The sequence below is a fragment of the Heteronotia binoei genome, chromosome 9, assembly GCF_032191835.1.
Source record: "Heteronotia binoei isolate CCM8104 ecotype False Entrance Well chromosome 9, APGP_CSIRO_Hbin_v1, whole genome shotgun sequence".
NCBI classification, from domain to species: domain Eukaryota; kingdom Metazoa; phylum Chordata; class Lepidosauria; order Squamata; family Gekkonidae; genus Heteronotia; species Heteronotia binoei.
Window position 1 is genome coordinate 123,972,334 of NC_083231.1, and position 26,496 is coordinate 123,998,829.

Sequence of the window (26,496 nt, forward strand, 5' to 3'; positions counted from 1 at the left end):
CAAGGCCATTCCAGCAGCTGAAAGCGGAGGAGTGGGGAATCAAACCCAGTTCTCCCAGATAAGAGTCCACGCACTTAACCACTACATCAAACTGGTCTTGAAGGTGCCACTGGATTCTAACTTAGTTCTTCAGTTTTAGCCCATTTGTTCCGTTTTACTCGCCACTACCACCAGGAGGCAGGCCATTAGTAGAATTTCAACTTGACAACTGGCTATCAGACCCTCTAGAAAAAAATCAGAGATATTCTTAACACTTCCTGCTTCTCCCTTTTTTGATAAATATGAGCCGGAGCAGGAAACTTTCTCCATGGTTGCAAAGATCAGATTTCAAAAAGGAATTGTCTGTATAGATATAAGCAATAAGTGAAGACAAGACACAGTATACCTTTGAAAAGTGAAAGGCTACAAATACACATGTCCTCTTTTGCTAGGTTTAGGCATGTATCTGTGATGCTAAAGCAATAGGCAGAAATGTCTGCATGGTTCCAGGTCTGTTACTCAGGCTTCATTAATCTCAGTTTTAGCTGCTTCATCCATCTGGTTCATCACTTCTCTGCAGATCCTGTGCTGATGTGTGTCTCTTAGGAGTCCTTTTGAAGTCCTTAGTATGTCTGTTCTACATCAGAAATGGCTGCTTCCCTCCAGGGAGTGCTTTTCTCTACCTACCAGCCACGCAGATGACTCCCTTGTGACCAAGGAGGGGAGAAAAAGGCTAGAAGCATTTTGTCACCATAGCATACCCACGCTCATCCTGTCTCTTGAGTTACCTTCTTTAGCAAACTAATAGATTTGCAGCCACCAGACTCTGCAGCTTGGAACTTGCTGGGGGGAGCGGTGTGGGGGGGGCGGAGCTGGCTACAGCCTGCCTGTAAAGGTATTTTGGGATTCACCCCTGAGCATTTACAGAGCTCAAACTCATCATTCAAAAAGCAGAGCAAACAGTTCATAACTGGTATTTGGGTGAAGTGTCATTTCATCCTGGGGTGTTTTGAAGGTGAGCCTGAGAAGGGGGGACCTAAATGCTCCCTGGCAAATGACTTGGCTGTGTGGAAAAGCAAGACTGGGGCAAATCTGAGGAAAGGGAGCTGCCTTTCTGCAAGAGAGCATCACATATGCTAGAGACATAAGGTGAGCTAACAGTCTGCTTGCCTTTCAGTTGCAATGGGATCCTTGTCCCTTTTAATTTTTTTTTCTAAGGAATTAATCTTCCTTAGATGTGTTTGGCTTAACATTGAAAATCAGTTGGAGCGGTGGTAGTACTGGGGTGGTACATGGGAAGCTGTTGTAGACAGAATCAAATCCTTGGTCCGTCAGGGGACAGTATTGCTTACTCAGGCTGGCAGCGGCTCTCCAAGGTCTCAGACTGAGGTGTTTGACATTACTTCCTGCCTGGTCCTTTTAATTGGAAATACCAGGGGTTGAACTTGAGGCCTTTTGTACACAAAGTGGAGGCTCTTCCATGGAGCCACAACCCCCTCTCTACTTGGTAGTTGAAGGACGTACAAAAGGAAGGGAGACAGTTCCTACTTATAGTTATAACAATATAAAGTAAATATAAAGGTAGTCCCCTGTGCAAGGACTAGCTGTTTCTGATTCTGGGGTGACATCACATCACAGCATTTTCACAGCAGACTTTTTACGGGGGTGGTTTGCCACTTCCTTCCCCAGTCATTTCCACTTCACCCCCAGCAAGCTGGGTACTCATTTGACCGACCTCAGAAGAATGGAAGGCTGAGTCAACTTCAGGCCGGCTACCTGAAAACCCAGGTTCCTCCGGGGATCAAACTCAGGTCGTGAGCAGAGAGCTTTGACTGCAGTACTGCAGCTTTACCAGTCTGCACCATGGGGCAATATACTTAATGTTAAAATAGTACAGTAGACAGTCGTTTTCTTTCAATGGGCATTTTTATTCTCAAAACAGGTACCCAGACTGGAATCCGGAGTCTCACTCTTCATCCAAAAGGTAACTTCTCAATTATGTTCTCTTACAGTTTTGTGCGATACTGATCGTTGTGCAGTAGTCTTCCCCCTTCTTACTTATACGTTACAGTGAATCAGTGCATGGTGCTGTGGTAAAGAAACGACGAGCGGGTGTCATTTGCATCTGGGAACAGCAGCTGACACCTTGCAGCACGTTGGTTCTCAGAGGCTGGGCCGCTGCACTGAATCCACAGCAAGTGTCTTCTGTGGCTCCCCCCGTCTCAGTTGCAGAGCATCATCTGTGTGGAAATACGGCTTTGCAGTCTGTTTGGCACTGAAGTTACCCTTATGCACTGGACACAGCACCGGCATGGATACAGACCTTGTAGGGTGTGCTGTGTGCACCTGTGCCCCACTGATGGCTTTGCAGGAATTGTGCTGTCAGATGATGCATTCAGTTTTAGCTTCTTTCTCTGAAGCTCTTAAGTGCCTTTCAAATCAGAGTCTTGCTATAAGGATCGGTGATGCAATAATAAGGTCCAGTAGATTGTAAAAGAAGTTTAGGTTTGTTAGAAAAGTACTCTATACATTTCAGATTTTTGAAACATTTTTCTTTTTTTCTGAGAAAACAGGAGAAAAATAGGCTTTTTCTACACTTCAGAATTTGTGGAAACTTTACTTTGGGTCCTTAGTAGCTGGTGATGAGCATCATCAGCCATGTCGGCAAACTTATCCTTGCTCATAACGGGAAGAATGGGGGCAGACTCGAGTGTGCTCACCTATTTAGCTCAATGGCACAAGCTTTTTTTGCCTGCTCTCAAGTTGCAGCTGACGTACGGTGACCCTGTAGGTAGGGCTTTCAAGGCAAAAGATGTTCAGAGGTGGTTTGCCATGGCCTGCCTTCGGGTAGCAACCCTGAACAACCCTTCCAGGTACTAATCAAGACTGAGCCTGCTTAGCGTCTGAGACCTGGCTAGCCTGGACTATCCAAGACAGGGCTCAACATAAGTTGGCCAAATGGAAATTCCTTCTGGGAGGGCTTGTTCCCATGTTTTCTCCTAACACATTGTAGCACCTTAATTAATAACTTATAATGGCTAACTGTTTTATCTAATTTTGACTTAATTTATAAATGTAATTCAACTGTATTTTAATCTGTTTTATTATACTGATTGTATTTTATTGAAATCATGGTTATACCATGTCCTGTGAGCCGCCCTGAGCCTGCCTTTGGCAGGGGAGGGCGGGATACAAAAATAAATTTATTAATATTATTATTATTATTATTATTAACACTGTTTATTTCCTTCGGCAGCATTTCACTGTGCACAGATACAGCCTTTAGCCCTGTTTTTCTCCTCACTCTGTGGGGTCAAGAGGGACGCTGGTATTCTGGATATCTAGAGGGTCACCCTATTACGCAGAGATTTTCTCTCCTTCATGATCCAGTCACTTCACTATTAGAGTGTCTGTGTATGTTTGGTTCCCTCTTTTAAAAAAATACAGCAGAGTTATCTGCACGCAATTTGGTCCTTTTCAGACATACCGATTCACATCATTTGGGATAAGCAGGATTCCCATTCTGCAGTGTATTCTTTCATTGTACTGAAAGGAGCTGGGGAGGTTCATTATGAGGCCTATTTTGGTAAAGCTTCAGGTAGAAGTCCTGTGGCCAATAGTTCTTTTAGTGGTCCTGCATATTCCTATGTAAATTTAAGGAACAAAATACTGAAACAGTATTTTCGGTTCATTGATTCTTACCCACTTTTCATAGTTTGTGTAAGCGACTAATTTTATTTTCATTGAAAGAGAAATCTTATGTCAATTTAAGGCTGGTGTTTTTCATATTAAACAAGCTGGGAATGATTCAGGCTTCTCGCACACAGGAATGAACGTGACAGACAGGGCACTCATTCACCAAGGAGACATTCAGCCAGTCCTAGCCCCAAACGGTCAAGACTCTCGAGCTCTGGCCATGCCAGGCACCGGTCACGTTCCAGGAGCCCTGGCTATCGCAGGACCGGTCGACCAAGAAGTCGAAGCCCAAGGCGTCTTCCTAGTCCCAGACACAGGTCAAGGTCTCCACGGAGATCTCGGAATTCTGGTGCACAGTCTACAAGATCTTCCAGCAAGGAAAGAGGATCAGAAAGATCCACTAGATCTGCAGGTAAGAATGTGGGTGGCACAGAAGGCTAAGGGACAGATGCGCATGGTGTGACAAATGCTAGAGGAGTAGGGAGAGAATTAATTTGTGTGACACTTATCTGATTAAAAAACACTTTTCATGCAATTGTTTGCTCCTTGTTTGACAACAGATACAGGAAGGTTGAGTTTCCATTGCAATTCTCCTTGAGGTAGCTTTGTTTAAAGCATTAACTTGCTATTTGAGCCCTTTCTCTGCATTCCCTAGTGACTGTTTCGTACCAGAGCAGGGAATTATGGGAACTATATTCTTGGGGAAAATTAATTAGTAACTGTCAGGTCTTTGGTGCCCCTCCCGGTCCCCCGCGTCGCCGTTGCCCCACCCGGGCACTCTGGGGCGTTCCCCGGAGGTCTCAGAAACAGGGGGGTGGGCACTGGGTTACTTCACCGCAGGCCCCCGTTCCCTCCTGGCTGTGCTATGGCTCCTGTCCCTCTCTCTCGCGAGGCAGCCTCTTTGCGCATCAGCCAGCTCTCTTCAGCGACCTCCTCCCTCCCTCCTTTTATGCTTCCCGACCCATCCTCCCCCCTCCCAGGACCTGCCCCTCTCTGGCTCCTCCCCCCTTCAAAGCCCCAGACGCCCAGGAGAGGTGCGTCGGGGCCAGGCTGACTGGGCGTGCCTCGGGCGTCCCAGCCCTCAGCGGCGTGCTGCAAGGGAGCGTCTCGGGCTGCGACGAGCTGAATGGCTCTCCCTCTTGCTCTCCGGCGTCTTGCCCCGGCCAGACCTCACGGACTCGAAGCCGGGCTCGCCGTCTGGGAGGCGTCGCTCGGGTGGCTGCTTTCGCCCCGTCAGTCGAGGTGAGGGGTGGGGCCTCCACAGGGGCTTGGAGAGGTGGGGAGGGCTCTTGGGGCGATGCCGGGGGCTTGGAGCGGCTGGCAGGCGCCGGGGGGTCTCCTCCGCGCAGTCCCTGCCCGGGCTGGGCGGGACACACCCCCCCCCGTGTCCCTTGCTTCTCCGCTTCCTCCTCGAAGACCCGGGAGAGGTAGTCGGCCACGCGGTGGTCGGCCCCGGCTTGATGGTGCACTGTGAAAGAAAAGGGGAGAAGAGACATATACCAGCGAAGGACTCGGTCATTGGAGTCCTTCATCCTCGACATCCACAGCAGGGGGGCGTGGTCCACCACCAACCGGAAAGGGTTGTTGGTGAGGTAGAATTTCAACGCCCCGACGGCCCACTTGACCGCCAGGGCCTCCTTTTCTACGGTGGAGTACGCCCGCTCGGCGGGCAGGAGCTTGCGGCTGATGAATAGGACCGGGCGTTCGTCCCCAGGGCCCCCCTGGAGCAGGGCTGCCCCGATACCGGTCCCCGAAGCATCTGTGTGCAACACAAAGGGCTGGGAGAAGTCCGGGTTTCTCAGCACGGGGTCTCGGGAGAGGCTCGTACGCAGTGCCTCAAACGCTGCGTCTTGGGCTGGCCCCCACTGGAGGACGTTCGGGCACGCCTTCCGCAGGCAGTCCGTCAACGGGGTGGCCACTGCCGCAAAGTTGGGGATAAATTTGCTGTAATAGCCCGCGAATCCCAAGAAGCGCCGTAGCTGCTTCTTGGTGCGCGGGCGGGGCTGCCGCTCCAGGGTGACGACCTTCTCTGGCAGGGGTCGGAGTTGGCCTTTCCCTACCAGGAACCCTAGATATTTTAGCTCCTGGAAGCCGAGGCGGCTTTTCCGCGGGTTAGCGTGGAGCCCGGCGGCCTGCAGGGCGTGGAGTACCTGGCGGAGGTGGAGCAGGTGGGCCTCCCAGGTGGGACTGCACACCACGATGTCGTCGATATAGGCCCGAGCGAAACCCTCGCATTGGGCTAGGGCCTTGTCCACCAGCCGCTGGAATGTGGCCGCAGCCCCATTCAAGCCAAAGGGCATGCGCTTGAATTGGAACAAGCCTTGTGGGGTGGCGAAAGCGGTCTTTTCTCTGTCGGCCGGGTGCATGGGCACCTGCCAATAGCCCTTGGTGAGGTCCAGGGCGGAGAGGTACCGGGCCTCCCCCAGCTGGTCGATTAGGATATCGGCCCGCGGCATCGGGTAGGCATCGAATTTGGCCAGTTTGTTCACTTCCCGATAGTCCACACAGAAGCGCACGCTGCCGTCGGGCTTTGGCACCAGGACCACCGGGCTGCGCCACTCACTCTGTGATGGTTCGATGACGTCGAGGCGCAGCATCTCCCTTACCTCCCGGGCGATCACGTCCCAGCGCTTCTGTGGGACGAGCCTCCACCGGGCGCGTGCCACCTGGCCTGCAGGGGTTACTACCCGGTGCTTGACCAGGGTGGTCAGGCCCGGCTGGTCGGAGAATACCGTCGGGCACTCGGCCAGGACCTTCTGCAGCTCCTGTCGCTGGCTGGGGGTGAGAGCGGCGTCCAACACCGGGCCTCCCCCGGCGCCCCCCGCGGTCGTCCAGGGCAGGGTTCCGTCCGGGAGCTCGCCCGGATCTTCGGCCACGAGCCCCTGCTCCGGCCGCGCCTCCCGCCGCACCCAGGCCTTTAGGCTGTTCACATGGAGGGTCTTCCTTTGGCGAGCACGAGGCCCGCACTGGACCTCGTACGTCAGGGGACCCAGGACTCGGGTGATTTGGAAGGGTCCCCGCCACGGGTCCCCCTGGCTCTGGCCCATTGCTCCCCTGTGGACCAGGACATCGTCTCCCGCCTGGAACCCGCGGGCCCTAGCGCCCTTGTCATAACGCCTCTTCTGGACCTCCTGGGCCTGTGCGAGGTTCTCCCGGGCCTCCCGCCGCACGTCTTCTAGGCGTCCCTGCAGCTGCCTGACGTACTCCTCCGGGGCCTCTTCCGGCACTGCTCTGCCTTGCACCCACTGCTCTCCGAGCAGGCCCAGGATGCCCCGGGGTTGCCGCCCGTACAGCAGCTCGAACGGGGAATACCCCAGGGATGCCTGGGGCGTCTCTCGGATGGCAAAGACCAGCGGGTCCACATAGAGGTCCCAGGCAGTGGGGTGGTCATATGCTGTCTTCCTCAGCATGGCCTTCAGGGTCTGGTTCATCCGCTCCACCAGCCCGTCAGTCTGGGGGTGGTGGACGGAGGTGAAGAGCTGCTTGATGTGCAGCGCCTGGCACACCTGCCGCATGAGGCTCGCCGTGAAGGGTGTGCCTCGGTCTGTGAGTATCTCCCGGGGCAACCCCACATGTGCGAAATAGTGCATCAAGGCCCTGGCCACGCCCGCGCTCTTCATGGTGGGCAGGGGGATAGCCTCCGGGTACCGGGTGGCGTAGTCCATGAGGACCAGGATGTAGCGGGCCCCACGAGGGGTGCGGGGTAGGGGCCCGACAAAGTCCATAGCCACTCGTTCGAACGGGACCCCCACTATGGGCAAGGGGGCTAGGGGGGCTTGCGGCTCGGCCCTAGACGCGAGGCGTTGGCAGATACCGCAGGAGCGACAGTAGGCCTGGACCTCCCGGGCTACGGAAGGCCAGAAGAAGTTGGCTAGCACCCGGGTCAGAGTACTCTTCACCCCCTGGTGGCCCGCCCATTGGTGGTCGTGGGCGCCCTTCAGGACCTCGGGCCGGTACCTGTGAGGGACCAACAGCTGCTTCCCGGGGCCCAGCCGCCCTTTTACCTCTCTGAACCACACGCCCTCTTCCCGGATGATTCGAGGGAGGCGCCGGCTCCGGCGCTCGTCTACAACCACCCCGTCTCGGACTGCTTCGTGCCGCCGCAGCGCCTCCAATTCTTCGTCTTCGGCCTGAGCCTCCACGAACTGCGGGTCCGCCGGCCACGCCTCTCGGCCACCCGCCACGGGACGTTCTGCGTTGGACGGGCCCTCCCCGGGGTCGCTGTCCTCTGTCTCCCCAGCGGGGGCGGCGTCATCATAACCGGCCCCGGCAGGCTGGCCTGGTCGGCCGGGGTTGGCTGCTTCCACTACGTCGCCAAAACGCGGAGCGTCCCGCCCGAGCAGTATTGGGTAGGGCAGGCTGCTTACTTTGGCGACCGGCACGCTCCAGTAGCGGCCTAAGTATTTCAGTGGGATGGACACCACCGGGCTTCTTTCGATGTGCCCATGGACGCACCGGATGGCGGCGGTGCGGATGACAGGCAGCGGGGCGGGCACCAAGTGGGCTCGTATCATAGACAGCGAGCTGCCGTTGTCGACCATGGCCTGCAGTTGCCGCCCTCCCAAGGACACCGGGATCGTCCAGGGGGGGGGGGCGAGCCCCCGCCTCCGCCGTCTGCCAGGACTCTTCCCAGCTCACGTCGCACTCCATCAGGGGGCACTCGCGTTTGAGATGGCCCCACTGGCCACAGGTGAAGCAGGGCCCTATGTCTCCTGCTGGACGGCGGGCCTCCGGCGGCGGGTGCCCCTCCTTCTCCCCCTCGCGGCCTCCGGGGCGTAGACCAAGTCCGGGTAGCGCCGGGCGTGCTCCGGGCCTCCACCACCCCGGCGTGGCACGGGCCGGCGGCGTCCGCGCCCGGCCCCCCCGGTCTCCGGTCCCGGGCGCCCTCCCGGGTGTCGCTCCTGGGGCGGCCCGTCCGCCGGGTGGGGGCAAGCCCTTCCCTGGCTTGCCGCCCTCTGCGCGGAAGGGCAGGCCGCGGTGGTCGGCGGCCTGAAAGTTCTCCCACAGCTCCTGGACCTCGCTGAGACGGGTTGGCTTCCAGCAGGCCACCCAATGGCGGGTACGCGGCGGCAGCACCTGCAGCAGCTGCTCCACTACCACCAGCTCCACGATGCGCCGCCCGTCGCTGGTGGTGGGGTTGAGCCACCGGGTGGCGGCATCCTTGAGGGTCGCTATTGCTGAGCGTGGTCGCGTCTCCCCCGTAGGCAGCCAGGAACGCAGCTTCTGGCGGTGGGCCTCAGGCGTGATCTCCAGGCGGTCCAGGATGGCTGCCTTGAGCGCTGTATAGTCCGCCGCCTGAGCCCGCTCCAGGGCCTTCATGGCAGCTTGGGCCTCCCCGGTCAGGTAGGGTCCCAAAATAAAGGCCCACTGCTCTCTGGGCCAATGAGCGGCCTCAGCCACTCGCTCAAACGCTTCCAGGTATGCCTCGACATCGTCCTCCGCCCCCAGCTTTGTTAGAGGGGGCCAGGGGCTCCTCCCGGCGCCGAATGGTGTTGGCCCCGCCGGCTCCGGGCGGGCGAGGAGCGCCTGGTGAAGATCCCGCACGAGGGTGGCTTGGGCCGCCGTCTGCTGCTGGGTGACCTCCCGTAGGAGCTGCGCCTGGTGGTCTGCGAGCCACTGCCCAAACTGGGCCAAATCCACGGGGGCGGGGTTAGTGTCCATGGCGGCGGTCCGCCCCACGTGTATCACGGAGTCCTCACTTGACTCGTCCGTCGACGACTCGCTGGACTCCGGCTCAATGGTTGGGGTCGCCACTCGGCTTGAGTGCCACCCGGGCGGGGCCGGTCGTCCTAGGCTCGGGAGAGTGCCCGCATCCTCCACCACGTTGTCAGGTCTTTGGTGCCCCTCCCGGTCCCCCGGCGTCGCCGTTGCCCCACCCGGGCACTCTGGGGCGTTCCCTGGAGGTCTCAGAAACAGGGGGGTGGGCACTGGGTTACTTCACCGCAGGCCCCCCGTTCCCTCCTGGCTGTGCTATGGCTCCTGTCCCTCTCTCTCGCGAGGCAGCCTCTTTGCGCATCAGCCAGCTCTCTTCAGCGACCTCCTCCCTCCCTCCTTTTATGCTTCCCGACCCATCCTCCCCCCTCCCAGGACCTGCCCCTCTCTGGCTCCTCCCCCCTTCAAAGCCCCAGACGCCCAGGAGAGGTGCGTCGGGGCCAGGCTGACTGGGCGTGCCTCGGGCGTCCCAGCCCTCAGCGGCGTGCTGCAAGGGAGCGTCTCGGGCTGCGACGAGCTGAATGGCTCTCCCTCTTGCTCTCCGGCGTCTTGCCCCGGCCAGACCTCACGGACTCGAAGCCGGGCTCGCCGTCTGGGAGGCGTCGCTCGGGTGGCTGCTTTCGCCCCGTCAGTCGAGGTGAGGGGTGGGGCCTCCACAGGGGCTTGGAGAGGTGGGGAGGGCTCTTGGGGCGATGCCGGGGGCTTGGAGCGGCTGGCAGGCGCCGGGGGGTCTCCTCCGCGCAGTCCCTGCCCGGGCTGGGCGGGACAGTAACATTTTCCTCTTCCCCATCTCCATTTCTCTTATCAGACAAGGCTTTGGAAGCTGCAGTGAAATGTTTGGGGCCCCAGTTTGTGGAACAGTTCCACAAACAGAAATCGCAACAAGGAGGAGGCCGAGGGGCCTTGGAACCAAGGAGAATGTCACCTGAGCCTGGGAGGCCGCTTGGAAATGTGAGGAGGAACATGAACAGTCCTGCTGTTCCTCAGAAGACGACCAGGAGGGATTCAGGTTCTCATTTTGGCTCATCTGATGGTAAAGCAAAGCTGCCTGAAGCTGGTGGCATGCCAGACAAAGGAGGATTGGCTGTGGAAGGCAAGACCAAGAAATTGCCCATGGGTGCACCAATAAAGGATACAAGTGTTGCCCACCCTCCTCTTCCTTTCCACAGAGTGAGTAACTTTTTTTCCTCTTTGTGGTTTGTAAACTTCTTTGAGGCGACTGAGTGTGGGCTCTTGGTACCAGAAATGTGAAAAGCTTTGTCTGTGTCACTGTTGTTCTGAGCTCATACTTCTAGCCAGTTTGGTGTAGTAGTTAAGTGTGTGGACTCTTATCTGGGAGAACCGGGTTGGATTCCCCACTCCTCCACTTGCACCTGCTGGAATGGCCTTGGGTCAGCCAGAGCTCTCTTATCTGGGAGAACTGGGTTGGATTCCCCACTCCAATGGCCTTGGGTCAGCCAGAGCTCTCTTATCTGGGAGAATCGGGTTGGATTCCCCACTCCTCCACTTGCAGCTGCTGGAATGGCCTTGGGTCCGCCAGAGCTCTCTTATCTGGGAGAACCGGGTTGGATTCCCCACTCCTCCACTTGCAGCTGCTGGAATGGCCTTGGGTCAGCCAGAGCTCTCTTATCTGGGAGAATCGGGTTGGATTCCCCACTCCTCCACTTGCAGCTGCTGGAATGGCCTTGGGTCAGCCAGAGCTCTCTTATCTGGAAGAACCGGGTTGGATTCCCCACTCCTCCACTTGCAGCTGCTGGAATGGCCTTGGGTCAGCCAGAGCTCTCTTATCTGGGAGAACCGGGTTGGATTCCCCACTCCTCCACTTGCAGCTGCTGGAATGGCCCTGGGTCAGCCAGAGCTCTCTTATCTGGGAGAACTGGGTTGGATTCCCCACTCCTCCACTTGCAGCTGCTGGAATGGCCTTGGGTCAGCCAGAGCTGTCTTATCTGGGAGAACCGGGTTGGATTTCCCACTCCTCCACTTGCACCTGTAAGGGGAGGGACAGTGGCTCAGTGGTAGAGCATCTGCTTGGGAAGCAGAAGGTCCCAGGTTCAATCCCTGGCATCTCCAAAAAAGGGTCCAGGCAAATAGGTGTGAAAAACCTCAGCTTGAGACCCTGGAGAGCCGCTGCCAGTCTGAGAAGACAATACTGACTTTGATGGACCAAGGGTCTGATTCAGTATTGGGCAGCTTCATATGTTCATATGTTCACCTGCTGGATTGGCCTTGGGTCAGCCAGAGCGCTCTTATCTGGGAGAACCGGGTTGGATTCCACACTCCTCCACTTGCACCTGCTAGCATGGCCTTGGGTCAGCCATAGCTCTGTCAGAGGTTGTCCTTGAAAGGGCAGCTGCTGTGAGAGTCCTCTCCAGCCCCACCGACCTCACAGGGTGTCTGCTGTGAGGGAGGGGGGGAGGTAAAGGAGATTGTGAGCCGCTCTGAGACTCTTCGGAGTGGAGGGCGGTATATAAATCCAATATCTTCTTCTAACCTACCCCCACCGTCACTCCGTGTAACTTTCTCGAGGTCCTAGCCCTGTGCGTTTGGGCAGATGTGACTCCTAATTCTTGCCACTGCTGAGAGATCTATATTGTGAACAGTTTCAGAGGGTGGCTATGTTGGTCTGTAGTAGCAGAGCTAGGTTTGAGTCCAGTAGCCCCTTCGAGACCAGCAGTATGGTTGGATCTATAAGCTTTTGAGAGTCATGGCTTCCTTCATCAAATGCCAGTCAGAGTGGAGATCTGAGTCTTCATATTCCAATCAGAAGGGGTGGGGAGGGACATCTGCCTCTAGCTGGATTTAACTTTTATATGCCTTGTCAGGCAAAGTGGGAGAGGGATACCTCTCAGTCCACCAATGAAAAGAAAAATCCCCGTTTCGTTTTCCTCCAACCTTCATTCTGTTCTTCCAAGTAGTCAAAGACCTTAAAAACTGATAGACTTGTTGACTGGCAGGTGGAAAGAAGAGGATGTGCATTTTATGCTAATGTATCCTTTGGTTCCAGACTCCTCTTCAGAATGGTACAAGAACCCCAGCACTACTTTTCAGTCTTCCTCTGTTTTCTGGGGAGGTTTTTTCCTCCTTCACCTGACACTCCACTGCTGTCAGTTTTCCAAAACTTCTGGAGGACAGTGAATCCGTGTTGTGGGTCTCTTTTGTCCTTTGAAAAATGTGTATTGAAGAGTATTTTTGCATGCATGAGAAAATCATGTTGTGTGGGTGGCATCTTTTGCAGCCCCATCGATAAGCATGTGGACATCAAGTTCAGCGTTATGAGGGGTAGTGATTGTTCCTGTAGGTATTTCAGTGGGTTTTCAGTGACATTATTTTTATCCCTTATTTCTCTGGTATAAGACCGTCTTACATAGCTTGTACCTGTGTGTACACAAGAGAGAGAAATCATTTTATGGATTAAATTTGTTTAAACAATGTTTAATTTGCAGCTTTTGTCAGACAAAGTCTTGGGTTGCGGTTCAGTCCTTTGTATATCCGATCTACCAGATGATGGCTACACAGACCAAGATATTGAGAAAATTGTTCTTCCCTTTGGAAAAGTTAGTGACTTTGTTGTGATTCGTTCTCAGAATGAGGTAAGCAGCGTCCTAAGTTCTGAACATGATATTTCTGGAAAATAACATGGAGGGAGGGGCGGTCGTGGTGGTAACTAATAGCTGAATATCTTACAGCAATAATTTATGGTCTTCTGAGACTCCATCTGAATACAAATGCAGGGTTAGCTGAGTTTTTGTTTGGTCTTCTCAGTTACTGGGTTTTAGAGCATTATACCTTAGAATTTCGGTGCCATCTTGGCTCTTCTGATTATGGAGTCCTTTTACAGAGTTTTGTTGCAAGGTGATTTTTGCCCTTGGTTCCTCATCTTTTCCTCAAACTTCATTCCCCCAAAATGATGATAAATGGAGGTTTCTCCGATGTTGATAATTTGTCATCTTTCAGGGACAGCTTCTTCATGTAATTTGGGGACGTGTATTTCAGGAGGAGCTCCTTCAATATTCTTGAATGTTCAAGATTTTGTACCTGGGAAAAGTTGATTCCTCCCGCCCTTGGTCTTGGAATCATTACAGTTTTTCTCCTAGTTCCTGGCAGAAGTTATATGCCTTGCCAGGATGTCTTCCTAGAGACAGAAGACAAAGTTTCAAGGCCTTTATATCTGGTATCCGCAAATCACGTGCTTGTAAGAAAACCATTTGGAAATGAGCTTATTTAGTTTACTTACAGCTGCGCTGAAAAAAAGCAGTTTAAAAGTACAGAAAGACAAGTATTCCATCCCATGGGTCATCATCAGTACCTCATTCAAAGTAAGCACGCAAAAGCAGAATCTTAAAGGCAGTTTTCTCCTCTGTTTTGTTAGGCCTTTGTAGAAATGAATTATAAAGAAGCAGTAATGGCAGCCGTCAAATATGGTGAAACTGTTCCAGTTTTGGTTAATGGAAGGCGTGTGAAAATAAGCATTGCAGAAAAGCCCAAACCACCTCCCAGCCAGGTAAGCAGCGATAATTAGAGGCTGGTTGGGACCTAAATGCCTCAGCATCTTTTGAACTGGTCTGTTGGGTTTTTTTACTCTTAGAGTACTAGCACTTTCCGCAGTTGTTTTATATGGTCAGAGTATTGTGACTTTCATGTCTTAAGAGCAAGAGCAAGTATAGTTAGAGCGTTGGAAGATCCCTAACCTTCTTCAGCCTGCAACACCCTGGGAATTTTGAGTGGGTGTGGTGAATGCAGACGCTGGAAAAGAATCACAAAAACAGAATAAAAAGAATTGAGGAAATGAGAAAGAGAAGGTAGAATAAGAAGTTGGAAGGTATAATAAGCGTTCTTTAAAGAAATAAAAAAATTAAAATAAAGAAATAGGAAGGCGTGAAAGCGGAATTGAACTACAAGCCTAGCTGCTTGCTAGTTCTTCTGCTCCTCTAGTGGCTGCTATGCAGTCGCATCCATGGAGAACCATTTCATTGGATGAGAGCAGCCAGTAACAATCCCTGCCTTGCAGAAGCCCCATGGGATTTCTGAAAGCCTTGGCAGGTGCCAGGGGAAGTATAGGTGGGTGCCGTGGCACCTTTGGGGCACTGTGTTTGGGCTAGAACCTTGGACTGGGGTCTGTGGACCCAGCCCCAAAGCCTCAGGAAGACTTGCTTGGTCCAGTCACACACAGTCCGCCTAACCTTCCTTCCAGGGTGGATATGAGAGGATAAAATGGAGGCGAGAAATGTGGGTTATGAATGTCTCGCGGAGACCCCAATTCCTTCTCTTCTGTGCTGAGATGGTTTATATTTTTTATCACCGTGGCTTATTATTCTCCACATCAATTTCCTTTATTTTTTTTCTTGCGTTCATGTGTACTGTTTCTCATGTGTTCATCGGTTTTACATTTTCTTTTTCTGTTTTTATTACATTTCCTTTTTAAAAATTGCTGCATTGTAAATAATCACATGTGCGGATGCACTTACACATCCCTATATGGGTTAATTAGAAGAATTTATGGACTGGACTTATGATCCTGGCCCCACTGGTGGAACTCCTGATGGCACTTGGGGTTTTTTTTGGCCACTGTGTGACACAGAGTGTTGGGGCTGGATGGGCCATTGGCCTGATCCAGCATGGCTTCTCTTATGTTCTTTTGTTCTTATCTGTGAATTCCATGTGTTTTTATGTTCAGTTAGAGAACAGTTGCTGTAATACCTTGCTGGGAATTTAGGGGCCGCTATTAACTCAGATTCAAGGGTAGGTATGTGTGTGTGTGGGGGGGTAGCTTTCTTTTTGCTTAATTCTGTGGTGGAAAGGCATATTCATAGAAATGAGTTGTTATTTGACAGAAATCAAATACTAAATATTTTTCCAGCCACAGAACAAAGGAAATGGGAAGAAAACTGTGCAGAATGTCAAGAAACCGCCTCCTCCTTCTGTGAATACAAAGTAAGTTTGAACATCCTTAATTTTTTGCCTGTGGAAATGTATGTAGATTGGTTTTGTTTTTCTTTCAGGTCAGGACTTTATTTTTAAGGTGTTCTAATCCAAGTGCTGTGGTCTGTTAATGTTTTAGGAAAGATAAGACCAGCTCTGCTGCTAAAACACCCCAAACGGCTTCAGCTGCGACCCCGGCTGGTGAGTTTCAGTCGCTTTCTCTAGGTATTTTCCTTTTCTTCCACTACAGAGTTGAGATGCTGTGTTTCTTCTTCCTCCTGTAATGATTCAGGATACAAACATGAATGTGAGCACAGACATCCAATAGAAGGTTTTCTGGGCTTCTTTTGGTACAGTTGTCTTTCATCCAGAAGAGAAATGGGTATGGGTACTAGGTAGAAAAGAGTGAACTGAACAATAAAGTAGCCATCTTCAGATGGGAAAAATGCAGCAGAAACTGCAAAGTTTCACACAACTATGTCCAGATTACTATTTAAAAATACATAAGACTGAATTCTGATTCTTTCTTGTTAGTTTGGTTTGTATTAAAATCAGCAGACCTCATATACATCTGTTGCAGGAAGGGTCAATCACAGGGGGGTTTGTGTGTGGGTGGGAGGGAGGGGTGTCCCTTCCCGGGAGTGCTTCACTTCCACGCATTCCTCTTTTCCCCTTCAGCAATGGCCTTAACTGGCTGCCTCTACTCTGGTTCTGGGGCTTTGCTGGAGGAAGCCCAAAGCACCCTCTTTGCTCCCTCTTCCCTTTTAGGTCAGGGCATGCCCTGCTATTTAAACTGTTACGAAGTGTGAAGAATCCATGCTAGAAAAGAAAACCTAATCTGTTTCCCAAATACTGTAACAGTTATCCATATGATTCATGTGGGTAGCTGTGTTGATCTGAAGCAGCAGAACAAAGTCTGAGTCCAGGGACACCTTTAAGACCAACGTTGTTTTATTCAAGGTATAAGCTTTCATGTGCTCGTGCATGCGACTGCATTGGTCTTACAGGTGCCACTGGATTCAAACTTTTTTCAGTTAAGTCAGTACGGTAGAGTGTTGGACTAGGATCTGGGAGACCCAGGTTCAAATCCCCACTCTGCCATGGAAGCTTGTGCCCTTTGGCCAGTCACACGTTCTCAGCCGCACCTACCTCACGGGGTTGTTGTAAGAATGTAATGGAGGAGGAGAGGCGATATAAGCTGCTTTTGAGCCACATTGGGAGAAAGGCAAAAACTTACACAGAGGAGAAGCAGACTGGAAAACAGTGAAGTCCCCTAGTCCTGCTGTCTTTCTTGATTCTTACCAGTAGGCAGCCATGTTGGTATGAAGCAATAGAACAAAGCAGAAGACAAGTGCACCTTTAAGACCAACTAAGTTTTATTTACATACCACATAAAACTTAGTTGGTCTTAAAGGTGCACTTGTCTTCTGCTTTGTTCTATTGCTTCTCGCCACTACTTGAAAACTTGCACTCTTGCAGGTCAGGCTTGTCCTACATCTGGGGAAAAGGGATTCGTACCCATCAAAAGCAGTCCTGCTTCAGGAACTGAACACCCTCCCTTCTGCTTCGGGAACTGAACACCTTCCCTTCTGGTTCAGGGTCTTAACTCGCTCTGCTTCCTCAACAGCAGTTGGGGCTCCAAAGAGTTGGCAGCAAGGCTCAAGGCCTCTGGGTGAGGGAGACCTACAGGCACTTCCATTTCTCAGCCTCAGGCCAAGGTTTGGACAGGGTGGGAAACTTTCCTCCTACCGTGAACTGACGAAAGAAGGGTGGAAAAGGGAATTGTCTGGGTGCCCAGATGCAGATGTTGAGTTTGCCCATGACTCGCCCCATTCCTACCTGTGACAGTGGCATATTTTAGAAGCACGTTCATGCTGTATAGGAAGAGCTGCCTGTCATTTAACACGAACACACACGGAGCACCTTACGCTGAATCCAACCATCATCAAGATCAGTCTCTCCAGGGTCTCAGGTGGAGATCTTCCACATCGCCTCCAACCTGACCCTTTTTAATATGGAGATGCTGGGGATTGAACCTGGGACCCAGCAGACATGCTACCACAAGGCCACAGCCCTCTCCCATGACCATGGACTAGCTCGTATCCTGTATTGCAGGAATGGGACTTCCCCAGAGGTGTGGGAAGATTGTAGCTGGGAATTCAGACGGGTCTGTTCGAAGTCAACTGAAAAGATTTAGTAAATTGGGAGTTGCCTGCTTCTCTGTTTTGTTTTACAATATGATCCAAGCTATTTATTTGTTCACTGCACACGTTGCAGAGCAGACTTTGATTTTAAGTAGTGGTGTTACAGTGAGGCCGGACAGGGTTTGAGAGGTTCTTTCCTCCTCTGGATAATGAAATTTAGTTTATGTTCTGAAGATGGTTGCGTATTAGAGGTACGAGTGAAGACATGAGTAGTGCCAGCAAACTTTGCAGTGTTGTGGTTATACATGCAATGCCTTTGATCAGCATTGTGGGTTTTAATGTGCAATGGAAAATGTTCTGTTATAAGGACTAAATTAAATATTTCTGTATTCTGAGCATGTCTGGCGTTCCAAAGCTAATCTGGCCATGGTCTCCCGATAGAGCAAAGTTTGAGTCTGCCGGCTTCAGGCCAATGTGGCTGCCCACCTGAAGCTGTCTTCCTGGTGTCTCAGGCATTCTAGTTATGCAGAATTCATGTGGAGTTGCATTGTGTAAACAAGTGGGTTTTTTTAAAAATTCAGCAAAACCTGGTGAGAAGAAGCCTGGAGAGGCCCAAAAGGCCGGGGAGACTAAGGCAGGTGTAGAACAGAAGAAGGCAGAAGATCCAATGAAATCAAAGGGTAAAAAGGCACCTGTGGAACAAAAGAAACCCGCAGATCCTAAGAAGTCTGAAGAGGCCAAAAAGCCAGCAGTTGCCAGTAAGATCGCAGACACCAAGAAACCCGCTGACTCCAAGGCAAAAGAAACTAACAACTCCACAGATACTCCAGGTACTTTTAGAGAGAGAGAGGAGTTTGAAAGGGTTTTTTTTTTAAATTGGGGCTTAATGTTTGTGTATGTGTGTGTTTTTCCAGAAATAAAATGCCTGATTTAGGCTGACAATTGGACTTGCTAGTTGCTGATCTTGGGAACTTAACTTCATAAATTTCCTGAGTTGCTCTGCAGTCAGACTCTTCTCTTTTTCAATTACAGGCACTGTAGAGGCTATGCAGAGTACAGAAGCTGGCGACTCAGCCAATAAGGTAATTTCGTAAATTTTACACCTAATAAAAAAAAAGGGAGAGAGTTATTTCAAATCTATATTCAGGGGTTATAATGAAGCATAAGGTGATATTCATGTTATAGAGAAATGAAAATTCTGAGCTTTTCTTAAATAGGACAGTACCTTCTAACCCCTATTAAATAATGCTACCCCAGAAAACCTTTAATTTGGCTCAAACAGAGAAGATGGATAGTGTCCTCCCCCCCCCCCCCATAAGATTTACACTGGCCTGACTCAGGTCAGGATTGTGAATGGGTCAGGGCAGGGCTGTTGAGCCTTCCCACTGCACTCCAGTAGCCTAGAGAGGAGGTGGCTGAGAGGTGATACAATCCCCATCTTAAAGTACTTGAAGGGCTGTCCTTTAGAAGATGGTCTGGAATTGTTTTCTGAAGGTAGGACAAGAATCACTGGGTAGAAATTAAATCAGAACAGTTTCTGGCTCAACATTAGGAAAAACTTCCTAACCATGAGAGAGGTTCCTCAGTGGAACAGGCTTCCTCCTAGGGAGGTGGTGGGCTCTCCTCCTTTGGAGGTTTTTAAACAGAGGCTACATGGCTATCTGACAGCAATGCGGATCCTGTGAATTTAGCGGGGGGGCAGTATTTGTGAATTTCCTGCATTGTGCAGGGGTGGTTGGACTAGATGACCCTGGAGAGCCCTTCCAACTCTATGATTCTTCCAAATCTGAAATTGCTCCAGGGAGTCCCAGTTTAGCTTAATAGCCAAGAATGCTGGTAGTCCTAAGCATTGAGAGTTTCTGCCAAATAGTGTACTTCCTTTTATCTCCTACCAAATTTGCTTTCTACCTTCAACTTCTGTTTTTTTTTCTACCTCCCAGGTGTCAATTTTTTTTTTTTTTTTTTAAAAATCTATGTGCATGGTAGCAATGGGGTGCAGCAGTTAGCAGTTCTCTCAGTATTTTCTTACAGAAAATAAAATCTTTGGCACCCACTGTGCAGAGTTAGGACCAGTCTTGGATGTAGCTTCTGGGGTATACTGAAGCGTTTAATTTTTGACTGTAACGTTGGGAGGACTCTACCATCCCTGGATGTGATGCTGGAATAAATGACTCTACAATGGCAGCGGCCCCTACTGAGTGAGGTGCAGCTTTTGATTCACCCTGTTTGCTGTTCCAGGAAGCAGAAGAGACATGCGTCGTGGTGGTTTCTAATCTCCCCGAGGCAGGGTTATCCCTGGATGAAATTTCCAACCTAACCAAGCCCTTTGGAGGACTGAAAGATGTTTTAATACTGTCTTCGCATAAAAAGGTATTGGAGCGATTGTCGTCGGGCATTTCAGGAAAATGGGAATGGTTCCTCTTTCTTTTCTTTGGCGTTGCCTAATGCTTCTTAGAAAAATGAATCGCGCAAAAGTCTGCATATTGCTTTCGATAACCTGGTTCCAGATGTGGGAGAAAAGAGCAAGAGTCCAGCAGCACCTTAATGACTAACAAAATTTGTGGCAGGGGAGGAGCTTTTGTGAGTCACAGGTGACTTCTTCAGACGGTTTATGCATATTTTTATTTTTCAAAAGGCATACTTAGAAATAACTCAGAAATCTGCAGACTCCTTGGTGAAATTTTACTCCTGCTTTCCAATGTGTGTGGAAACAAGCAAGCTGTGCATTAGTATGGCACCCGAATTCAAGGATATAAAAGATCAGGTAAGTGAATGAAATGATTAAAGAATATCAACTGAAATATGTTTGGAGCTGTTTTTTCTTATTTTTCCTCCTGCAGATTCCTCTCCCAGCCTTATAGCAAGCTCTTAGTCTTTCCATTAACCCGTGGCGCAGAGCGGTAAGCTGGAGTACTGCAGTCCAAGCTCTGCTTATGACCGGAGTTCGATAGTCAGCTCAAGGTTGACTTGGAGAGCCAGTTTGGTGTAGTGGTTAAGTGAGCGGACTTTTATCTGGGAGAACCAGGTTCGATTCCCCACTCCTCCACTTGCACCTGCTAGCATGGCCTCGGGTCAGCCAGAACTCTGGCAGAGGTTGTCCTTGAAAGGGCAGCTGCTGTGAGAGCCCTCTCCAGCCCCACCCACCTCACAGGGTGTCTGTTGTGGGGAAGGTAAAGAAGATTAGGAGCCGCTCTGAGACTCTTTGGAGTGGAGGGCGGGATATAAATCCAGTATCTTCTTCTTCATCCTTCCATCCTTCCGAGGTCGGTCAAAGGAGTACTCAGCTTGCTGGGGGTGAAGTGGAGATGACTGGGGAAGGCAGTGGAAAACCACCCCGTAAAAAATCTGCCATGAAAATGTCGTGATGCAACATCACCCCAGAGTCAGAAACGACTGGTGCTTTACCTTTTACCTGAACTCTCGAAGCAGTAATGCCAGATGGGATGACCTGAGAGTGTGACCTCAGAGTCTCTGCCTGCTGGCTTATCTAGTAAAATGCTCACTGTTTTTCCATACTGGGGAGGAGTAATTCTAAAAGCTCCATTTGGGGAGCAAAAATCAGCAGGAGTCCAGTGACTCTGCTCTGGTAAGACCTCACCTGGAGTATTGTGTTCAGTTTTGGGCACCACATTTTAAGAAGGATATAGACAAGGTGGAAGGGGTCCAGAGGAGGGCAACAAAGATGGTGAGGGGTCTGGAGACCAAATCCTATGAGGAAAGGTTGAAGGAACTGGGGATGTTTAGCCTGGAGAGGAGGTGACTGAGAGGTGATATGATCACCATCTTCAAGTACTTGAAGGGCTGTCCTACAGAGGATGGTGTGAAATTGTTTTCTGTGGTCCCAGAAGGTAGGTCTAGAACCAGTGGGTTGAAATTAAATCAAGAGTTTCCGGCTCAACATTAGGAAGAACTTCCTGACAGAGCGATTCCTCAGTGGAACAGGCTTCCTCCTTGGGAGGTGGTGAGCTTTCCTTCCTTTGAGGTTTTAAACAGAGGCTAGATGGTCATCTGACAGCACTGAAGTTCCTGTGAATTTAGGGGAAGGTATTTGTGAGCTCCCTGCATTGTGCAGGGAGTTGGACTAGATGACCCTGGAGGTCCCTTCCAACTCTATGATTCTTTGACATTTTAAAAACTGTGTGTGTGAAGTGCCCTTAAGTTGTTTTCAACTGATGGCAACCCCATGCATTAATAGCCTCCGGAGGGTCCTCTCCTTCACAACCTTGCTCAGGTCTTGCAGACTCGAGGGCCCTTGAGGCTTCCTTGATTGAGGCAGTCAATCCATCCCATGCTGAGTCTTCCTCTTTTCCTCCTGCCTTCCACTTTTCCTTGCATTATTGTCTTTTCCAGTCTTTGCATCGCACTTAAAAGACTGACAGGATTTTATTCCAGCATATATTATTATGGGATAGAACCTGTCACATCTGATACATGTGGTGGGTGCTTACTCTCGGCTTGGCTTCGCGAACGAAGATTTAAGAAGGGTGCAATAGTCCACGTCTGCTGCAGGCTCGCTGGTGGCTGACAAGACCAATGCAGGACAGGCAGGTCCGGCCACAGTGGCTGCAGGGAAAAGTCTGATTTAGGGTTGGTGCTGTAGCAGTGCGATTCTTCCTCAATCTCCTTTTGTCCTCAAGACCAGCTATGCGTGCGTTCTCAAAGGAAGAGACAGCCTGGTGGATGGTGTGCCTCCATGCTTTGCGATCTGAGGCTAGGTCAGACCACTGGTGATGGTTGATGCGACAGGTGCTTACTAGGCAGAGGTGTTGTGTGCGTAGAGAACAGAGGCCATTCGTAGTAGCAGAAATTATCCGTTTTTTAAATTCTTGCTAGGCTGGTTAACAGCTGTAACAGCTAAGACATCTCTCTTCAAAAGAGCATAATGAAGGCAGTACTACTGAATGATACTGTCTAATGTGTATGCATGTCCATGTGGGCATATGGGGAGGCCGTTGTGGGTTTGCTGCTTAGATTTTTCCAATTAAATAAAAAAGTGGTGGCCATCTACTTATGAAATTTTGTAGTGTAAAATGGATTCTCTCTTAATTTTGAAACTGGAGATTTTGTCCAGTTATTACCGTCCATAAATAAATAAATGCATAAATACTGTAAAAATAGACAAAAGGTTTAGTTCACTAACTGATTTTTTCTGCTCCATTCTCTAGGAAGCTATATTTATTGCTATGATTAAAGATGCCAATCCAAAGGTAAGTAAGAGGCATGTTGCACCATTTGGGTTTTTCATGTTTACTTGTGAACCATCTAGATCATTCAGGGCTTAGATGGGAAAGGAATAAGCTCTTCTTTTCATTTGGGAAGTTTAGGACTTTCAGGGTTTTTCTTTGATATTTCTGTGCAATCACCGGTCAATATCAGTCATTAGTTGTATTTTGTCTATATGTTGAAAAACAAGAAATGCTATGAAAATTCTTATTTCGCTACTGAACTACTGTGCTCAGTGCAGTAGCATAGGGAGATGTAATGGCCCAGAGGAAAATGGGAAAAACTTGGGAATGGGAGTGGTTCCGATGGAAAAACCAGAGCATTTGGAGGAACACTGGAAAAAAAAATGCCTGTGTGGAATATTTTCTCTTTCATAATGAGTAAAATGCTTCTTAGAACTTGTTTTGTATGAAAAAGTCTCGGGACTTTTTCATTTTTTCCAGTGGAAAAATAGGGCAATTTGTGGAAGTGGTGGTGTTGGGGAGAGGACCTCCAGTTAAATGTTTCCTTTTGAGTGAGAAAAGCCATGTCTCACAAAGCTTTTCACTCATTCCAAAATGCACAACATGAAAAAATCTGAGGACATTTTTTCTGACGAAAATTTGGGAGAGCGTTAGGGTAAAAAAACAAGTCTCCTTCTCTGTAGACATAGACAAGATTTTTTTGTTTTAAATGTAAACAATTACAATTTTATATGCTAAGTTATAAATAATGCATCTCATGTTGTTAAATCGATAAAAGAAGTTTCGGTTAAGTAGGAAAGGAAGTATTATATATATATTTTAAGTTGTCACTACTCACGTTGCTTGCTTTTTACAGGTTGCGATCCAAATCAGAGAGGCTTTTACTCATGCATAGCCTACTGCTATTTTATGTCATTTAACTTTTGCTGGTTTTTAAGGTTTTATTACATTCTGTAGTGTCACTGTTGGTTTTAAAGTATACTGTATTCTTGTATTAATGCCAATAAAGGTCTATGGTATGGTATATTTTACGTTCCCTCCAAATTTCCATTTTTTTCGGGAGGAGGCGGGGAGTGGATTTCCATATGGTTTCAGAATTCCCAGTACCTTTGCAGCTGTACCTTTACCTTGATTTTAAGAACAACAGTCTTGATGTTAGATTTGCAGAGTTATAAGGGAGCAAGAGGGTTTTGGTTTGCTTCCAACAAAGAATAGGGCTGAGGGGCTCTATTCTGTGTCGGCTGTACAGTTGCATCATTGGAGGGCTGTGGCTGATGTGAAAGTCCCTCCCAGAGGGTGGGTCGTTAAATCTTTTGCAAAAACCTCTACCCCTTGGATTTGCTGACCAACATATGTGCATTTTTATTCATTAGGCAAACGTGGAAGCTCTGCATTCACAGCTTGTGCATCTTGGCAACTTGCCTGACCAAGGGTACTCCGAACTCGAAATACTGTGTGTCGGGCTTCGATTTGGACGAGTGGATCACTACATGGTGATAAGCAATAAGAAAAAGGTGAAGAGAAAACCCTTCTCTTGCAGATGGATCCTAATGTAGCCTCTCCAGGACATCACGATGTGAATAGCCCGCATTTAGGCTGCTTTCGCCTTCTGTGCTCATGTAACAATACACCACCCACTGGGGAAGGGGCAGCTCGGTAGAAAAAGAACTGCGCTCACGGTGGCAGAGATTTTTAATGATGTCTTCGTGTTCAACCCATAGAATAATTTGTTATTGTATGGTGCAGCTAGCTTTCCAGAGTCAAAGCTTCTGAAAATCTTGTGCAGCTGGATTCGAAAATAGCAGTTCTCCTGCAGACCACCATGGCTGCCCGTTGAAACTTCTTGGTGGTGCTGCTGCCGGGTCCATGTATTTAAAATTATGGTCTGTGCAAATTAATACTTCCAGGCTAACATACCTTTGTTTTTTTCTTCAAAAAAACCCCCCTTTCAGGCAATTCTTCAGTTGGATAGTGCAGAGTCTGCTGCATCCATGTGTCGCTTTTTGAAAAGATACCCTTACAGACTGGGAGAGTCGCAACTGACGTTCTCACGATCACCAAAGATCGAACCTTTGCCAGTAAGCAAACTTTCTTTGGTACCTTTTTGCTGTTTCAGCGGAGGCAACTGAAACACAGCCTGAACTGTGGACATTGATGCTCCTCGGTTTCTCAGGCTCTCCTCTCCACTGCTTTTTATCACTGTTCATAACCGCTTTCCTGCTTAGGGGTTTGCAGCCCATTCTGACAAGACCTGACGGTAGGAATTGGAATTCTGTGACTTGTGGAGTGCATGTTCAGTGATGTTTTCAGGGCTAATTTTGTCACAAAAGGGTTGCCTTTGTCACGTTCTCAGGGTGCGGGCAGGCAGGAGTCCAAGGTCAAAATCCAGGAAGTCAAACAGGAGCCAAGTCACCAATGCAGAATCACAAACCGGAATCAGAAGTCAATGTCCAAAAGCCAAAAGGTCAGGGTGCCAAAGAAATCAAGCAGGTCAGGATCAGGAATGAGCGTGGATCCAAGCCAGAGAATAGACTTGTTGCTTACACAAGGTTACCAGGTCCTGGGTGGGAGCTATATGGGAATCTCAGTCTGTTCCCTGGGTGGTAGTGACTCTGCTAGAACTCAGAGCTGAGAGATCTGAAGCATCAGCGTGCCTCATGTCTTCGCTCTGAAAGTTCTTTCCGGAGCCTGCTTCGAACTCTTGAGATGGGAGGAGGAGAGCTTGGAGGAGATTGATTGTCAACAGCTGACACTGGTGCCTGGAGAGTGATTGATGAGCCAGCTGCTGTTTGTTCAGCTGAGGAACTGGCTGGCAACTCTTCCAGGTCTGTTAACCCTTTCAGCTCCTCCTCGTCAGGGCTCATGACAGCCTTGTGCCATCCTGTCCTCGTAAGAACATAAGAGAAGCCATGTTGGATTAGGCCAGTGGCCCATCCAATCCGATGCTCTGTGTAACACAGTGGCCAAAACTGAGGTGCCATCAGGTGGTCAACCAGCAGGGCCAGAACTCCAGAAGCTGTCCCACTGTTGCCCCCCACCCCCGCACCATGAATACAGAGCATCGCTGCCCTAGAAAGAATGTTCCATCTATACCTTGTGACTAATAGCCCTGATGGATCTCTGCTCCAGATGTTCTTCCAATACCCTCTTGAATCTGTCAATGCTTGCAACCATCACTGCTCCCTGCAGCAGTGAATTCCACATGTTAACGACTCTTTGGGTGAAGAAGGGCTTTCTTTGGTGTGTTCTAAGCTTCACTAAGCTCATTCATTTCACCGAGTGCCCAACAGTTTTTGTATTTCTCCTCCTCTTCTGTATTCTGTTACCTTGCATTAAAAATTTGGTTTCCGAAATAAAAGATGTTGCCGAAACACTGATATATACCCAGTTCTGAACATGGTCCCAGAATGTGGATATATATATTAATTTTCTTATTCTCCATTTATTCTTGCAACAACCACCACATGAGATAGGTCAGGCTGAGTGGGAGTGGCTGACCTGTGGTCACCCAGTGATTAAGATAAACCTGTGCCCAGAAGGTTGGTTGGAAAAGAGGGCAAGCAGGGGGTGGAGGGGAGGGCTCCCAGTTTGGTGTAGTGGTTAAGTGTGCTGACTCTTATCTGGGAGAACCGGGTTGGATTCCCCCCTCCTCCCCTTGTAGCTGCTGGAATGGCCTTGGGTCAGCCAGAGCTCTCTTATCTGGGAGAACCGGGTTGGATTCCCCACTCCTCCCCTTGTAGCTGCTGGAATGGCCTTGGGTCAGCCAGAGCTCTCTTATCTGGGAGAACCGGGTTGGATTCCCCACTCCTCCCCTTGTAGCTGCTGGAATGGCCTTGGGTCAGCCAGAGCTCTCTTATCTG

At 50.0% G+C, this 26,496-nt stretch overlaps 1 protein-coding gene and 1 long non-coding RNA gene across 2 annotated transcripts in view; both read left to right on the forward strand.

The window, feature by feature from the left end:
• Positions 1-26,496, forward strand: part of ZNF638 (zinc finger protein 638) — a 74,518-nt gene that overhangs the window by 24,049 nt on the left and 23,973 nt on the right. Inside the window, exons 5-19 of the mRNA XM_060247438.1 lie at positions 1,922-1,963; positions 3,807-4,087; positions 10,196-10,557; positions 12,831-12,977; positions 13,757-13,888; positions 15,245-15,318; positions 15,446-15,507; positions 15,985-16,074; positions 18,032-18,280; positions 18,483-18,532; positions 19,689-19,820; positions 20,086-20,214; positions 22,616-22,657; positions 24,010-24,150; positions 24,589-24,714. Coding sequence (XP_060103421.1) covers positions 1,922-1,963; positions 3,807-4,087; positions 10,196-10,557; positions 12,831-12,977; positions 13,757-13,888; positions 15,245-15,318; positions 15,446-15,507; positions 15,985-16,074; positions 18,032-18,280; positions 18,483-18,532; positions 19,689-19,820; positions 20,086-20,214; positions 22,616-22,657; positions 24,010-24,150; positions 24,589-24,714 — 2,059 coding nt within the window. The remainder of the gene's footprint in view (positions 1-1,921; positions 1,964-3,806; positions 4,088-10,195; positions 10,558-12,830; positions 12,978-13,756; positions 13,889-15,244; positions 15,319-15,445; positions 15,508-15,984; positions 16,075-18,031; positions 18,281-18,482; positions 18,533-19,688; positions 19,821-20,085; positions 20,215-22,615; positions 22,658-24,009; positions 24,151-24,588; positions 24,715-26,496) is intronic.
• On the forward strand, positions 15,450-18,208 carry LOC132577440 (uncharacterized). Its single transcript, XR_009555830.1, has 2 exons — positions 15,450-15,507; positions 18,032-18,208. It is a non-coding gene; the product is annotated as an uncharacterized LOC132577440 (long non-coding RNA).